Source organism: Crocodylus porosus, unplaced genomic scaffold, assembly GCF_001723895.1.
Source record: "Crocodylus porosus isolate Cpor-Errol unplaced genomic scaffold, CroPor_comp1, whole genome shotgun sequence".
NCBI lineage: Eukaryota > Metazoa > Chordata > Crocodylia > Crocodylidae > Crocodylus > Crocodylus porosus.
The window spans coordinates 44,799,800-44,818,184 of record NW_017728951.1 but is presented as its reverse complement, the minus strand read 5'-3'; the positions used below and the strand labels follow the sequence as shown (position 1 = coordinate 44,818,184).

The window sequence follows — 18,385 nt, the reverse complement described above, 5'->3', positions numbered from 1 at the left end:
TAAAACTCTGGCTTGCATCTACCAATGCATCTCAAGCAAGACCCAAGAAGTCATCTTCCCACTTACTCAGCCTTGGTGAGGCTGCAGCTGGAGTATAGCATGCAATTCTGGGCTCCACAGTTTAGAAAGGATGTGGAGAAGCTTGAGAGAGTCCAGAGAGTCAAACACATGATTAGAGTTCAGGAGAACAGGCCTTATGAGGAGAGGCTGAGAGGCATGGGACTTTTCATCCTGGAGAAGCGAAGGCTCAGGGGTGACTTGGTGGCAGCCTATAAGTATATAAGAGATGTGCAACAGGAACTGGCGTCTGTGGGCATCCCAAGGAAGACAAGGTCTAACCGTCACAAACTGCTGGAAGACCATTTTAAACTGGACATAAGGAAAAACTTCTTATTTACTATCTGAGACTCCAGATTCTGGAATAGACTCTCCCAGAACTGGTGCAAGCACTTACTCTGGATACCTTTAAGATTGGACCCGCTGATCTCACAAGGTCTCTTCCAGCCCTAATGTCTATAAAGTCTATGAATGTATCCCTCTTATAAGGTCTTTCATAGATTGCATTGTGGTTAATGCTTACAAAATGTCCCCCGCAGTCTCACTATTTTGGTTTTGTTTAAATGGCTAATGTCACAATACATTTTGGACATAATGACAGAAAAGAATATGACCTAACCCTAGATGGTATACAAGTCACTGATCAGTCCCAGGAAACTTATGCAGTCATTTCTGCAGTTTCAAATCTTTAACAGTACACACAGAAATCAAGACACAATAGTCTTTGGTATGCAAGTTGCCACATCTTCTACATCATTCAAAGAGTTAAACATCTCTAACAGGGTGTGTGTACATGAGATGCTTTAATGTACATTAGACTAATCTAATATGTGGTTAAGTGCCACCATCTCTACAAGTTTGCAGCAATTACTGTGCAGTAGATTAGTCTAACATGCCATTTTCTAGTACCTGTAGTTACAGATACTAGAAGTTGGCTCATTAAACCAATGAAACTAATGTGCCAAAGTGCACTTGTAGATGCTGACCAGGAGCAAGTTGCTCTTGGTCAGCCTTAGCAGTAGGGGGCTACGGAGGGCAGGGAGAACTGTCCCAGCTCCACGGGACACTGCCTTGCAGCCACATGGACACTGGGACCCTGCTCTAACCCTTGCAGCAGTCTGGATGTGCTGGTATTACTTGCTGCAGAGCTCCAAGGATGTGACCCAATCTCCACATGGCTGGGAGGCAGCTGTCTGGCAGCTGGAACAGATCTCCCTTGCTCTGTGGAGATTGGGACCAGCCTCCGTGTCCCCTGCCAGCCCCAGACTGGCACCTGGAGAGCCTGGAGCTCCCCTTGGCTGCTGCAGGGTGGGCAGAGCAGAGCAAGAGCCACCCTCAGACTGAACTGCTCCGGTCGGGAGAAAAATTGATTTTGACAGGTGCAGTTTCAAATGGCCCACAGTTTAATATGCCTGAATTTTCTGCACAGAAAATTCAGGCACATTAATTACACACGTAGATACACCCACAGGGTGTGACTAGCAAGAGAGAAGCTAGCCACTGCACGTTTTGCATTCGGTATTAAAGTTTTATCTTTGAACATGCCTCATTTTTCTGGTTGTGTGTTTTATTGTTGCTAGAAACTTTTTGGGAAAAAGATTTGTTAATTCTTAGGCTTTCAAATTCTTAGAAAATGAGTAAATATGCTGGTATTGGTCCCATGAGAATCCCAACAAAAAAAGCAAAACAAAAATCAAAGACAGCTTGACTGCCAGTGAAGATTGCTCACAGCTTCCCAACTAACCTTTCTTTCGAGTACTTCTGTTGGGAAATCAGTTTAGTTTCTTTAACAAAGACCAAGTTAGCTCATCTGAAAATGCAGGCAAGAATAAACTACATCTGTTTGACTTGATCTAAATTTAGATGATTAGTGACATTAGCAACTAATTCTATCAATTCATAGTTTCATAGTAGGTAAGGTCAGAAGGGACCTGAGCAGATCATTAAGTCCAACCCCCTGCCGTGGGCAGGAAAGAGTACTGGGGTCAAACAACCCCGGCTAGGCGTCTATCTAGCCTCTTTTTGAAGACCCCCAGGGTAGGAGTGAGCACTACTTCCCTCGGAAGTTGGTTCCAGAAACTAGCCGCTCTGAAAGTGAAGTAGCACCTCCTTATATCTAGCCTGTATCTACTCTCCGTCAACTTATGGCCATTATTCCTTGTTACTCCCAGTAGTGCTCGGGGGAACAGGGACTCCCCCAATGCCTGCTGGTACCCCTTCGTCAGTTTATAGACAGCCACCAGATCCCCTCTCAGCCTTCTCTTGTGGAGGCTGAACAGGTTCAGGTCCCAGAGCCTCCCCTGGTAGGGCCTGCCCTGCTGCCCCCTAATCATGCGAGTGGCCCTCCTCTAGACCCTCTCCATGTTGTCCACATCCCTCCTGAAGTGCAGCACCCAGAACTGTATGTAGTACTCCAACTGCAGCCTGGCCAATGTTACATAGAGGGGGAGGATCACCTCCTTGGACCTGCTCGTGATGCATCTATGGATGCATGACAAGGTGTGGTTAACCTTCCTGACCGCGTCCCCACATTGTCGGCCCATGTTCACCTTAGCATAGGTGAACGAAATCAAGTATCTTCTTCATTTTTTGAGAGCACCACAAGATATAGTTTGCTGGATAAAACTATTGGGAGTCTAATTATATCTAACCCTAAAGTGTATACGGGTTGATTATGGTCTGGCTGTGGAACACTGCAAAGCTTTCTCCACCTCTCCTGAACAAAGACCAGGGAAGATTATGGCACAGAAGAGGAGGTCTCTTTTGAGGATACATCCTCAACATTATCTTTTAGGAGTTTCAAAAGTGTGAGGTTTTTTTTGCAGGCTGGTGAAACATGGGGATTGGTGCCATGATATTTCACCTCTCCTATTTTTTTTCCAAGCCCAGTCCTGGGTTATTTTCTCCCTGCAGATGGCTGTAGGTCCTACTTGCAAGGTCTGCTATTGTAATCTGCTCTTGTGTGAGCCAGGCGAAGGAAGGGAACACAGCTTGACTCATGGAATTCAATAGCAAATTTTGTCCCTGCTATAAAATTATACAGTTGATTTTAAAATCCCATAGAAATCTGATCACTCTTAATCAATCTCTGTATGGACTCCTTTTTCTAAAGGAGAAAGGAAAGCTGGATGGGAATCACTGAGCCTGTTTTGCTGAACTCTAGTGTTTGATGACACCCTTTCACTCACCTCCCCAAAATGTACAAGAGGTGATATAAAAAAGATTGCTTTATATGTATAGTAACTGAGCTAGATGGAAACCCCAGAGTACAATATTTACTTAATCATTGCTGAATCTGCCTCCATGGATGTAGTAATTGCCTATTGCCTCTGATAATCAATTTATTCAGCAAAAGCTAGAGTCCCCAAAATATGCCTAACTGTGTAGTATTATGGTTGCACAAGAGAACCTTCCTGACCTCCCTCAGAAAGTGCCTTACACATGGGTTTTTGAAATTTGGTTTCTTTTTCAAATAAAAACCAAAAGAAAGACATGGAACAAAAGCTGTCTATTTCTGCTGGTGAAATCAGGCCATGATACAAAAATAATATAACGAGTTAAATGAATAAGGACATGAAAGAAAGCAGGCAGGGCAGTGTGGCACCTTAGGTTAGATCCAGACGTGCAGGCATGTGCAGTTTGCAGCACAGCGAACCTCTTTGCTGTGCCACAAACTGCATGTGTTGCATGTTAAATATGTGTAGTATTGCCTATCAGCAGTGCTGAGACACATAGAGACAGGGGAGCAGCCAGCCGAGGGAGCTGCCCCCTCTCTAGTCTCGAGGCACACTGTACCTTGAGATGGGCGTCACATGTCTCAGTGTGGGGGCTCCAAAGTGGAGCTGTTGTGCTGAGGCAACAGAGACATGGGAGCAGCCAGCCCTCGGCTCCCTGTTCTCCTGTCTCAAGGCACACTGTGCCCCAGCCGGGCAGGGAGCCCTGGGCTGCCCACTCCCCCATCTCCATGTGCTGCTTCCCGGCTGGGTGGGGCACAGGATGCTTCAGCATGGGGGCTGCCTGCCAGCTCACTCCACACTAAGATACCTTGTGCCCCAGCCATCTCCCCACTGCAGCACATGGAGCAGCAAACCACATGAGCAGGGGCATGCACTGCAGTACCAAGGAGCGGCACAAATTTGTCCTGCTGCAAATGCACGTCCTTGCTCATGTGGATGCAGCCCTACATACTAACTCATTAAAAAAGAAATAAGCTTTAGTAGATGATGGTCTGCTTTGTCAGATGTAAGGGAGCAAGAGAAGTAAGAAAGAAACCAAAATATATGAAAAGTTAACAAAAATTGTTCTGCTTTGAAATACTTGCTTCTATTGGACTTAACACCATTGTGATCTGCTCTTAAATTTGGACCTTTGTTTGAATTCTTTTAGAATTTGTCCTGCCTAATGTTGGGTGGCATTTTAACATTAAATGGCACCTGAGACTGAAGCAACATCACCAGTCTCCATAAAAATGTTTTCCTGATGCGCTTAAGCTTCTTTGACATTTTCTGATGAATTTCTGGCAATTTTTATCAAGAAGGACACACACGGCATTATCTAAATGTTTAACTACTTCAACTGGCAACAGTCCACATAGATAACTATGAACAGGAGATTAAACCTAGGTCTACGTGTTTGATATCAGAAGTAAACTACCACATTTGGCTTCTTGGTGTCCCCTATACTTAATAAAGAAAGATTTATGATTCCTGCTGGAATGTGTTTGTTCAGCAAACAAGCAAAGGTTTACTGCTAAAACCTTTGCTCTGAAATGAAATCTATTATCTTTGGCTCAACTTTATTAGCTCATATTGTACAGAGATAGGAGATATAAGTATCCAAAATCTGCTGTCAGTAAAGCTAAAGTGGAATAGACCAGAACGGCGTTTGTAATAACTGGACACTGTCTTTAAAACAGGAGGGCAGAAGGGCAGATTATTTTTCTTTGTTTAAAAATCAAAGATATTTCCATCACTGGGAGTATACTAACATTTGCAGTGAAGCCGGACTTAAGAATTTATTATCCAGGTAAATAATTTCTACAGTTCCTTTTCATATAGTGGGATATTGACTGTTTACAGGGTACAGGCAAATGACCATGCTTATTCGCATCTTGGACTGATTTTAACTCTTTACTTATGTGGTGTTAGCCTCTGGGATTAATTTAAAGCTAATAAGAAAGATGGCCTCTATTATGCACAAATTAAAGGAAAGAACACTACATATATCCATACATGAGGCCAGGGGCAGCCAAGCTCTTATTTAACTTGTTATTTTAAATATTTTTAAAGAAAATAATAAAAGTGAACCAATAATTCATTGAACAGATGCAGATTTTCACACAAATTCAAATTCTGAACTAGAGAGTAAGCAAGACTCCAGATGACTTTAGCAAATTAATGTAGTCAGAATTACACTGAATTCAGAAAGAATCTTTTCCTTCTAGCATACTCTAAAAATAGAATTACTGATACAGATTAAAAGAAAAATTGCAGAAATGTGCCTGCTAGCTAGAGCTGTAAAATAAGAAAGTAGAGCAGGGTGGCACCTGAGCAATTGGTTCAGAGAGGCATGAGCTTCCATAGGCAACAACCTACTTCATCACATGCTGTTTCACATGCTGTTTGACACTATGTTGGCAGGAGTTCACATAGCAAAAGGTCCTTGGAACTAACTGAAACTTTCTTTAAGTCATCCAAGATAGCCATGAATCAAGTGAACATAGGAGGAGGAGGTTCATGATCCCATACCTAAAGTTGTTTGTTCTGCATATACAAGACAATATTATACAGTTTTATTAGACAAGACCTGTCTCAGGTTTTCACATCTCATGCTAGTATTTCAAGAACTTCTATCTAGATTCCTACAGTTTTTCATTTAATCAATCAACATTCTGATCTTTGTTTGAGACCCACAAAATATTTAATACACACATATTACTCTCACCACTCTGTGTGATGTTAGTGATTGTTATATAATCAAATCTGTAAAAAAATTAGCCACAGTGCATTATGTGGAGTCAATAACCTAGCCTGGTCAGTACAGAATCCCTTCTGTGACCCTTCAGAAGAGAAAGGCACTTGACTTTGTTTCTGCTGTCCCTCCATTTAATCCTCAAAATAACCAGGAAAATAGAGGTGGACTAGGGAATCACTGGTGGAGATGTCAGAACTCAACCTTTTCTTTTATCTGCCCCATGTAGAGCTTTTCCAATGCAGGCAAAGGAGATGTAAGAAAACAAGACAGAATGCAGAGCGTTTTTTAATTATTTTACAAACCTAAAACTGTTACTGCAAAAATGCCCTGAATCATTTTAGTTTAAAAATGTGGTCCTTTTACTATTATGATTTATCACAGATGGGGTATAGTGGCACAATGCTGTAGGGAAGCCATTGTCATACTGTTTATTACCTATAATGTATCTGCTTTGTCTATTAAAAAGATCTTGTGGGCTCCAGGGCTGCCAGCCAGCATCATTTACAATCCCTAAATAAATAAAAAGGGTTGCAAAAATTCAAAAGGACTTCTCTGTGTGTGGTGGAGGGTAACACAATGGAAATCCCTGTTAGAGTCCCACATGATTCAGGAATGGCGAAACAGTGTTTATGGAAGAAATTCTACTTGATTGTTTGCAGCCTACTTGTCAGGGATCGTGTTATCTGGACTGTCTCCACCATGCAAATTATACATTGCAGCTGTTTATTTCTCCAAAATAAAAGTAACTGGTTACCTGGCAGCTCATCAAGAAAAAATGATTGTTTTTAATTTTTACTTCTCTGGAATTCTTAGAATGTCTGTGTAATCCTTCTGTTCCATTAGTCCTTTTTGAAGGATTCAGTATAAGCAAAAAGCAAAAGAGGATTTCTGAATCCTGATTTAGTAGTAAGCTTTGAGGATAAAAGTGTAAATAGACATCAACTACAGTTAAAATCCAGGAAAAAATGGCTTGACAAATGAGAAAGTTCTAACTATCAGCATAGAATTTACTTTTATTTTTAATGTTACCTATGTCCAGTGAAAATAAAAATTAATTCATTTATCCTAACTTGAATTATTATGCCAGAAGACTTAGGTGTCTTTTTTCTTTATGTTCCACTTATAATCTGATCCAAAGCACTTTAGAATCAATAGAAAGTCTTTTAATGACTTAAATGATCCTTTGGATCCTTTCTTTATAGACAACGTTTGTATGAAGTTAAACAAATTAAGAAGTTTGGCATTATTTTGACCATATCCTTTCAATAAAGCCGTGTTGGACATGACAAAAAAAGTTGCTGCAGGAAGTACAGTTTGCACAGCATATGTTCTTATTCGTGTTGTGAAGACTTTGCTTAAGTAACATAGGCCTTTGCAATCACAAAACTTAACTATTGTTTCCTCTCTAAAAGGCTTTATCAGGGCTCTGCTTCACCTGCCTTTAATGAATAATACAACAATAAGGCCTCTGACAAATGTTCAATTTAAGGCACTGTGGGACTCAAGTGCCATCTCAAAAATTGTGCTTCCTGCCATGTCACACACGCAGGGCCAAATGTGCAATCTAGGGATCAGGGATTAGATCCCTATTGTACCTTACTTATCAGCAAAGGGGGAGCCCAGGATTATGATCCTGGGCTCTTCTTGTACCAGCAAGTTAAAACCCAGGTGCTGACAATCAGATGATTGTCAGCTGGAAAGGAGACTGAACTGGGATCTGAAATCAGGCCCAGTCAGGTTCCTAGCCCCAGCCTACAATCAGCTGATTGTCCAAACCTACCTGGGATTTTAACTAGCTCTGGGCACAGGGACCTTTAAAACATCATGTGCCATCCAGCTAGATGGCACACGGGGTTTTACTCAGCCCTGGCTCATGAGGGCTGCCACATCCTGATCCAGGGGTCCCTGTGTGGTGGGAACTTCAAAACTCAATGTGCCACTCAGCTGGGTGGCACACAGCGATACCAGGATCAGGCTGCTGGTACAGCTGTGTAACAGGCCCTGGGGCTGTCCCATGATGGATTCTGACATTCATCTGAGTGTCAGGATCTGTCATGGGCCAGCACCAAACAACCACATGTTCAATTTAAGACATGATACAAACAAGCCACAAAGTTGTCATGCAGTATATGTGGAATAAGCTCATGGCTCATTAACTGTGTTATCATGTCTTATATTGGCTTTAACGTGTGGTTGAGTTAATGTTTAAGGTGTGATTAACCCATTAATCACATCTGAAATGTAATGTGTCAGGGAGTCTGCTCCATAACACTGCGTAAGTCTGCTTCATAGACTGAGCAGTTGTGATAATGGCCCTCAGTTCTTTGTACTAGCTAACAAAAAAGTCAGCTTGATATTAAACTGGTCTTGCTGTATTGCAAAACCCTTAATGGGGAAGCTATATTAAAAATTTCCCCACAAAGTTTGGGGTGCATTGTGGAAGCATTCTGATATTATTTATCTTTCATAGATTTTACTTTTTTTTTGCCTTTTGTCAGCAGCTTAAGAAAACTTTGACTGAGATGATGCCAATGGTGTGGAATTTATCCGGTCATTTTTTTCCTCTCCTATCTTTTTCTCTGCTTCTTAAACAATCAGAAGGGGTAGCATTTTCAGAGTTCTCTTCAGCTGTAATCTTTATGGGACTCACTATAGGAGCTTTTTGTGAATAGGTGCTATTCACTTTTCACACACAAAACAAAAAGACAGTTCTTGGTTCGGAGAGTCTACAATTTTAGCATGTGATAAGATACAACAGATGGATACAGGCAATGTAAAGTGCAGCATGGGCAAAAGCATAAACGTGCTCACATAAATATAATAGGATATTTGCATGCTTGGCTGATTGATGGTAGGAGTTGATCTACATAGTATGAACATCAGCTATTGCAAGCAGAGGATGGAGCTTAGTTTATTCTGAAATGTTGCAGTTGTGCATCTTCACATGTATTAATGTGTTTTCCCTAATATTCTCTCTGATTTTAGGATCCAGATATGTTGTTTGGGGCAGGGAGACCCACCCTCAGACCAACCATGACCTTTCCATTTGATAATAGGCAAATTTGATACACAGTGATAACAAACAAAAAAAATACAATCAAACAATTCTATGTATCTACCGAATTCTAGGGCTGTCATCAGAGTTAAAGTACATCTGGCCAGGATGTAGTCTTCGCTCTGAGGCTGTCTCTTAGGTGTCAGATGTCAGCAGTCTGGAGGTGGGATGCCAAGAAACACAGTTCCCCTCCAGTGGGATGCATGAGACAGGCTGCTGGTATGCCTTCAGTCCATGGTGGACTCAGGGACCCTTCCCAGGGGTCAGGGATGGGGGCCTTTCCCAAGGAAAAGAAGGAGGAGGAACAGGAAGGAACAGAAAGGAAGAGAAGGAGGGATTTTGTTACTCTCAAGTCTCTGCTTTTGTATTCTCCTTCCCTCCTGATGACTCCTCCTTTGTGGCTATTTCTGGTTGGTTGTCTCTGTGTGGTGACATGTCCACATAGCCTTCCGGGCCTTCTCCTAATTCAGTCTGTTCCCCCAAAACTATGACTTAGGCCCCCCTACTGCTCTGGAGCCTTGTAGCTGGTGTCACTTATTTTGTGTTATGGAATGGTATGGTACCTATTCCCTTGGTTCCCAGGCTTAGTATCCTTGTTGTGTTAGACAGTCTGTCTGCCTTGAAGGCTGTGATCTTGTGTTATAGGATGCCCCCCTCAATTCTCAGGCTGAGTCCATCTATTGGCCTCGTCGTGTTAAACAGCCTGTCTGCTTCCAGGGTTATATGGAACTCTGCATGTGAAACTCAGGCTCTTACAAATCAATTAAGCCCTGCTGCCCTGCTGCATATATCTATATCTATAAGCCAGTTCCCAAGAAACAGACCTTCAAATTCTGTTTTCAAGCCAACACCTAAGTCCAATATGAGGTACTAAATAACTGCTTATTAGGCTGTGCTAATGCACAGTAGCACAAGCACATACTTTTTAGGTGATGCTTAATGCACAGTAGCCTATGCTACTGCTCATTAGTGTTTTAGCATTTTTTTATGCACCACTGTACAGCACAATAGAATAGCCTATTGCATATTAAAGTCCATGTGTAGACGCACCCAGTGGGTGCGTTCAGATGAGCATGTATGTGTTTCTTGCAGCATCTCAACCCTCTTTGAGAGAGTTTCATAGTTTCTAGGGTCGGAAGGGACCTGAGTAGATCATCTAGTCCAACCCCCTGCCATGGCAGGAAAGAGTACTGGGGTCAAACGACCTCTTAAAGACCCCCAGGGTAGGAGCCAGCACCACTTCTCTTGGAAGTTGGTTCCAGATCCTAGCTGCCCTGACCATGAAGTACTGCCTCCTGATATCTAGCCTAAATCTCTCCTCTTCCAGCTTGTGACCGTTATTCCTGGTCACTTCTGGCAGTGCTCGGGAGAACAGGGACTCCCCCAGTGCCTGCTGGTCCCCCCTGACTAGTTTGTAACAGACGACTAGATCCCCCCTCAGCCTTCTCTTGTGGAGGCTGAACAGGTTCAGGTCCCATAGCCTCTCCTCATAAGGCCTGCCCTGCTGCCCTGATATTGCGAGTGGCCCTCCTCTAGACTCTCTCCATGTTGTCCACATCGCTCTTGAAGTGCAGCACCCAGAACTGGACGCAGCCTGACCAGTGCTGTATAGAGGGGGAGGATCACCTCCTTGGACCTGCTTGAGATGCATCTGTGGATGCATGACAAGGTGCGGTTGGCCTTCCTGACTGCCTCTCCACACTGCCGGCCCATGTTCATTTTAGAATCAATGATGACTCCAAGATCCTTTTCCACCTCTGTAATGACAAGAATGGAGTTCCCAAGCCTGTAGGTATGGTGCCGGTTGTTCTTCCTCAGGTGCATCACTGCACTTTTCGGTGCTGAATCCCATCCTAGTCTCATCCACCCACCCTTGTAACCTGTCTAGGTCCAATTGTAACCTATTCCTCCCTTCTAGCCTGCCCACATTCCCCCACATCTTAGTGTCATCAGCAAATTTGAACAAGGTGCTTTTTACCCCCTCATCCAAGTTGCTGATGAAGATGTTGAACAGTGCAGGTCCGAGGACTGAGCCCTGTGGAACCCCATTGCCCACATCCCTCTAGGTCGAAAATGACCCATCCACTACCACTCTCTGGGTGTGGCCCTCCAGCCAGTTGGCAACCCAATTGACTGTGTAGGTGTCAACACCACAGTCCCCCAGTTTCTTAATGAGAACAGGGTGAGAGACAGTGTCAAAGGCCTTCTGAAAGTCCAAGAAGACTATGTTCACTGCTACCCCTGCATCTAATGATTTGGTGATCTGGTCATAAAAGGCCACCAGGTTGGTCTGACATGACCTGCCACTAATGAACCCGTGTTGGTTGCCCCTAAGCATGATCTCCCCTGCTGGCCCCTCGTGGATATGCGCCAGAATAATTTTCTCAAAAAGCTTGCCTAGGATCGAGGTAAGACTAACTGGCCTATAGTTTCCTGGGTCCTCCTTCTTTGCCTTTTTGAAGATGGGAACCACATTGGCCCTCCTCCAGTCCTCTGGCACCACACCAGAGCACCACGAGTGCTCGTAAAGCTGTGCCAGGTGTCGTGCAATGACCTCAGCCAATTCCCTTAGTACTTTAGGGTGGAGATCATCTGGCCAGCTGACCTGAATACATCCAATCCCTCCAGAAGTTCCCTAACTAGTTCCTCACTAACCCTTGGTGTAGGTGTGCCTCCCCTGGGGCCTGAGGGGGGCCCAGCGGGGGGGTGACTGTTTGGGTCCCTGCTTAGGAAAATGGAGGCAAAGAAATCGTTAAATAAGTTGGCTTTGTCATCTGGTGTGACAACCAAATTTCTTAATGTGTCCTGCAGGGGCCCCACATTACCCTGAACCTTCTTTTTACCCCCTATGTATTTAAAAAAGGACTTCTTATTGCCTTAATCCGGGAAGCTAGTCCCAGTTCCATCTCTGCCTTGGCCTTCCTGACTGCCCCCTACATCTCCGAGCAACTGCAGTATAGTCATCTGTGGTGATGGCCCCTCCTTTCCATTGGGTATATGCCTCCCTTTTAGCTAGGAGAGATTCCTGGATGCTTTTGGTGAGCTACAGGGACTTGTGTGCCCTCCTGCTCCCTTTGATCCGTGTTGGGATTACCTCCCTTTGGACTTGGTGGGTCTTCTTAAGGAGCGACCACTCTCCTTGGACACCTGGCTCCCCTCCCCTCTGGGACCTCAGTGCTTCCCTGACTATTCTCCTTAGCTCATTGAAGTCTGCCCTCCTGAAATCCAGGGGTGTTGCCTTGCTGCAGGCCTTTGCCACCTTGTGCTGGATGATGAATTCCAGCAGGTGATGATCACTGTTGCCCAGGTGGTCAAGCACCCGCAGCCCTCTCACCACGTTGTCTCCCATGGCCAGCACCAGGTCCAACAAAGCATCTCCCCTGGTGGGGCTGTGCACCTCCTGGGTTAGATGGAGGTCCTGCACTCTGGCTAAGAACCTACGTGAGCGGTCAGATCTGGCTGACTGCTCTTCCCAGCAGATGTCCAGGAAGTTCAGGTCCCCCATGACTACCACACCCTTAGACTTCACTACCTCCGTGAGCTGACCTAAGAATTCCTGGTCGAGCTCTTCCCGTTGGTTGGGAGGTCTGTAGTAGACCCCCACTGTTAAGTCTCTTTCCACTCGACTGCCTTGTACTCTAACCCAAAGCACTTTAGAGTGCCCTTCGTCTGATTCTTTGTTGCTGCAAGAGGAATGTGTAGGAACAAAAAAAAATCCCTAAGCTGCAAATTTGTAGCACAGGCACAAAATTAGATTCCTGAATATCCAGGGGTCAAACAATACCCCAGGGGGAAAAAGCAGGGCAACCGGAGGCTTGGTCCTCCACAGAGATGCTCTGGTAGCTAGCCAGAGCATCTCTATGGGCTGGCCCTCACCCTGGTGCTGAAGCACGCTGCCTGCCCATGTGGCCTGGATTACTATTGATACGCATTATTTCTCTAGAGTAAGGGCTTGGAAGCAGCAAAAGCAGGGAGAGGCACCCCAGTTTGCTCCCTGAAAGAATAGGACCATGTGAAAAAAGGCAGCTTCAGAAGCAGTATCAGATGAAGGTCATTCTGAGAACTAGAAACAGAGAGATGTCTGAAGGTGCTTTTTTTCTTGCTATTATCTAATGAAGGAAGGGAGGAGGCAGTAACAGCAAGAGAATGGGAGAGAAGGGTGTAAAGGGAAAGAATGAAATAGATGTGAGGTCAGGAGCAACTTATATTAAATTATGGAATTGTGTTCCCAGAGTAATGGTTGGAAAACCAGTGCTTGATATTTTAAAATCTTGACTAGAAAAAAAATGCTTCCAGCGTATTTTAGGTATGAATCCCAAAATGTCTAGTGGATTGAGTAGATGACCCAATAATTCTTTCTGTCTCCAACTGATATGACTTTTTGAGTCTATAGTGAGAGACTTCATTTAAGACCTGAATATCATACAAAACCTCTTGCTTTAATGCTCTTCTAAAACAGCTGTAGTTTGACTTGACAAGCAAAGATAAATTGTTGCCTCAGGATGCTTTCTCCTTTTGATTGATTGCTGAATGGCTGAAAAATTGATTCTGGCATTTTTCCCCAAGTCACTTGAGTCTTGTGCATTAATCTCTTTGCCTGAATAGCAACAAAGATGTTTTCATACTATGATAATGAATATATGTATATGTAAAGCAAAAATATCTGTTATAGCTTAAAGAAACCCAACTCTCTTTCAACAAACTATAATGCTTTTACTATAAAAAATACAGTCCTATACCATACCTATACCATATGCTGAAAAGACTTCACACAGTTTCAGAATTTTTGGCCAGACTTTAGTCAAGCTATTTTTGTGTTCTGCTGTAAAGAACATGGAGGTGTTACAGTTGCTTCTTATGCTGGGCATTCAAACACCTGGTTGAAGCAAAAAGAGGAGGAAGAGCATTCTGGAGCTAAGTTACCTTAAGCCTGATCATCTACTGGGTAAGGGATCTTACAAAAACAATATGTTAGCAATACAAATTAAACACAACTACCCCACCCACTGTATATGGAAGCTGAATATTTATGAATCAGCTCCTTGCAACTGCCCTTTCCATTGTGTTTAGTACAGCTCAGTTCAGTGAAGAATCAGTCTTTTCAGTATGTGTTCACTGACTCCCAAGAAAAACAAAGGTTTTGTGAACAGATTCTGAGATTTTAACAGGTAAAGGATTTAAGGGTATCCCACTAAAATCAGTGAGAGCCTTCCATCCATATTCTCTAGGTAGATTTGAAGCTTACAGCAAAAAAACTTTCCAAAAGTGCCTTTTCTTTTATCTCATACCAAATGTTTTCTACATTCACTTCATTAGTTGTTGCACCAGAAAATCTATCTCTTTTCAATCTTTATGCTATGTGATGAAGACTATAATAAGGATGCAAGTAGGGATGGATTTGATGTTTCCATATTAATATTTCATTGCAGAATGTAAGGATATCTTTCTCCCAGCAAGGTCTAAGTTTAAAAGGAATGGTTCCATGATCAGTAGCTTTAAAATGTACCTCCTCACAAAGGGCATAGTTTTTCTGCCTTTCATTTCTTGTGCAATTGTAGGTCCTCAAGTGGTGACAGTAACTTGTGATGTCAAAAATCAATATTTCATATATCTTTTCCCCTATCCTAATGTAACTGGCATGTTGTTTCAGTTAATTTTGTGTCACAATGTATTAATGTTCCTTAAAATTATCGTTTTGGTGCTGTGTCATAGGTATGATTCTTGCCTATACAAAAGGCTTTGTTTTTAATAACACAATTTGCTAATACAGTCAAAGGGCTACTATGAGAACATCCCATTGTAATTGAAACTTTTCAATGTTTTAATAAAATGTATTAGAAAACATATAAAAGCAGACATTTTGAAACTCCTGGCTAGGACTTAGACACACAAATATGAGGAAATAGAAAACCTGATACAAAAAAAGACCTAATCCTTTCCACCTCCTCTTTGGTTCCTATAGATCTGATTTTAGAGGTGACCTTTTCCTTTAAAATTATCACCAAAAATATATTAAGTGGAGACATGTTGAGGACTCTTGCCAATGACTTTTCCCTCTGCTTTGTGTGTACAAACCCCAGTCTGAAGAACAGCCAGTTTCCAAAGGGGCCAGATTATGGGATGTGTGCAACTGTGATTACAGTAGGACAGGAGAGTTTGAAGAGTTTGGATGGATGCCCCACCCCAACTACTGCAATAACAACTTTGCATATGGAATCAAAAATCATAATACTCCTGCAAATTTGGAGACTTTTTTGATGGTCATAGCCCATGGCACCTCTCTCTGTTTTTATAGCAGACTTGCCAAAAATTAAAGATTTTTATATGCAGTATCAAATTTTTCCCCACTGCTGAACCAGTGTTGTGGGTGCTGAAAAAGGAAAATGGAAGCAAATTGTGGCCAGTTCCTAAAATGTGCTGACATAGATTCAGTTTCATGAAGCAGAATTGTGATTTTTTCCCCCCCGTTATCTACTGCTGCAACCTCAGTTCAGTCTCTATTGTAATGTGCCTACGATCCTGTCAAAGCGTATCAAACTATAGAAATACTTAATTTTTATTTTTCATTGTCCATTTATTTGTTATACAACTTCAACGTCATTTATTGGAATTCCATGGAATCCTGTTCAACAGCATTATTAATTGATAACAAAATGGTTATGATACCCAATTCAATAAGTTAAAAACTGATTCATGTTTAATCAGGTAGTTATATTTTCACTGAAAGCGGTTCTTGCTACACCATTGGTGTTTATATTTTCTTTTCTTAGATTGAAGAGGATACATGGCAGAAATACTATTTGGAAGGAGTCTCAAATGAAATGTATACAGAATATCTATCTAGTGCCTTTGTGGGTCTGTCCTTCCCTGCAGTTTGTGAGTAAGTAGATATATCTATATATATGTGTGTGTGTGTGTGTGTGTGTGTGTGTGTATAAATAAACTGACATATAATCCTTGCCTCCTTTCAAGTGAAATCAAAGTTTTTCATAGAAGGCATCTCTGCTCTGCTGCCATTCCAGTATCATTGCTTCATCAGATGGGATCCAGTAAAATAAACATTAAAGCAATCACTGCATGGAAGTATTCCAAACATTTTAATGTCTGTTTTCCGAAGAGACTTGGAACTAAGTGAACATAAATGAAAGACTACATGCTAGGAGTGCTGAAAAAATGAATCAGCAATCCATTTAAAGAGAGTTATTTACTCATAACTGATGTCCTATTGTTTCTTCTAATGTTTCCCATTCTTTGCATGGTGTCTGTCAATGTCACCTCTTGGCTCTTACCCCATAGCAAGGAAATTATTCGTTTATCTAAGCAGATATAATGAAGTCATATATAGTGTAGGCAGACTGGCATACAGCACTTTATGGAATTACTTGCAAAACACTTTGAACATAAAAAAACTTCTGCCAAAGAAAATATGTTCAGTTCATTATGAGAGGGTGATATGAGTGACATTGTATGTATAGCCATAATTTAGTGCTTTATACAGTCTTATTAGGGGCTGAATAACCTTTTATTTGTCTGAGAAGTGCATGTGCACAATGCTGTAATGATAGCCATCCCTACCCCCAAACATTTTCATGATAGTTTAATCCCTCAAATATCTACATCTTCTATAGTTGTTTTTAGTTTTTGCTATAGTCATGTCAAGAGGCTCAAGCTGATCTTGAAACCCCGCTGTTCCAGGTACTACACAAATGCACAATAAGGAGTATTCCCAGCCCTTGTATTTTAAGTAGGTAAGACTACTTGAAGACAGTCAAAGGTGAAATGACTGGCCAAAGATCATGTTACAGCTTAGCGTGAAAGCTCTGAGTACATATTCAGGGATTCTGCCCCCCCGCCCAATGTCTTATCCATTACACAATGAAGCTTCTTAGGCCTAAATCTCTTATTGACTCTGTTTTGAGGCTCTTTCAGCTTCCTACTGTGGGCTAATATCACCATACGTAAGACAAAATATAGAAGTGGGGAAGAAAGAATAATAAACAGCAAAGTTGCTTCTAAACTAGTTTTTTTGAGCTTCTCTGTTTAAACAGATCCAAACTACAAGTGGGGACTACTCTGTTTAAGAAAGAAGTCCTAACATATCCTTGGCAACACCTTAACTGGTCTTGCTTCTTAAAAGGAAAAACTGCTCTGTATACTGCTCAGCAAAAAAGTCTAAGAAGTGCTTTACAATTCTCTAAACCACTGAATCATGCCTCGCCCACATTAAGCCAGTTCATGAAAAATCTCCCAGCAAAACCTGTTATCAAACACAGCCACATTTCCATATGGTGCCTAGAAAAATGTGATTGAGAATGTATTTAACATAAAGCTATCATTCATTTAACATGCTGATACAGCTGAGCTAGAATAATCAATAAAGAAGGACATTTAATGAGATTTAGGAACATCCCAAAACATTGGAGCTCTCCTCAAGCATTTGATTATCTGGAGGCTTAATTATCTGTGTTTTCTAGTTTAAATTAAAGAAAACGCTATAACTCAAACTTACCAGCAGTTTAATGATAACACTATTCAGTTCAGGTTAATTAAAGCACAGTGGTAATTAGAGTGTAGTGTTGTATATCATTGAGCTTGGCGCATAAGTATTTTCATTACAGTAAGAATTGACTATTCAATTTTAAGAAGACACAAAGGACACAAAATGTGCTTTAAACTAGTTTGTGAAGAGGAAGAAAGATTAATGGAAACTCTGGGTGTAATCAACTATCTGTAGATTTACAGACATTTAGAGCAATTTCTCCAATCACGTATGGAGCTAAAACTACATGCAGCAAATATTGCTGTAACTAGAGGTCATGTGCTCTTCTTGCAGGCTGTTGGTCTTGATTACTAGCTTGGCAGCTTTTAGACAAGCCAAGAAAATGATTCTGTATACCATTTAGTTCAGACAACTGGCAAGAGAAAGGTGTAGAAATAGCATTAAGTTCCATGGAGACTAGGAGTGTACCAATAGAGATTTTGGGGGCTGATACCAATGGCCAATATTTAAGGAGGCATATTGGCTGATACCAATCTGATTTCCGATACAGCTGTGTGCAGCTGGTAAGTCTGTTATGGTGGAAGGGGAGGGAGGAGGGAAGGGGCATGGAGGGGGGAAGATCAATGGCCCCTGTGGTGAGGGAGGGAGGGGGCAGGCACTGCCCAGGTGGGATGGGTGCAGGATGGAATCATAGCTTGTGGGGGGGTGGCTCCCATCACTGTACACAAGCTAGGACGGTATGGCTTGGGGGTGGGGCGTGTACCCCCAGATCTGTGCAGGGTGGGGCAGGGCAGGGCGGG

The 18,385-nt window shown here is 42.3% G+C and overlaps 1 protein-coding gene across 1 annotated transcript in view; it reads left to right on the top strand.

Moving 5' to 3' along the window:
- Nucleotides 1–18,385, top strand: part of KCNMA1 (potassium calcium-activated channel subfamily M alpha 1) — a 997,979-nt gene that overhangs the window by 727,405 nt on the left and 252,189 nt on the right. Inside the window, exon 14 of the mRNA XM_019555536.1 lies at nt 15,856–15,965. Coding sequence (XP_019411081.1) covers nt 15,856–15,965 — 110 coding nt within the window. The remainder of the gene's footprint in view (nt 1–15,855; nt 15,966–18,385) is intronic.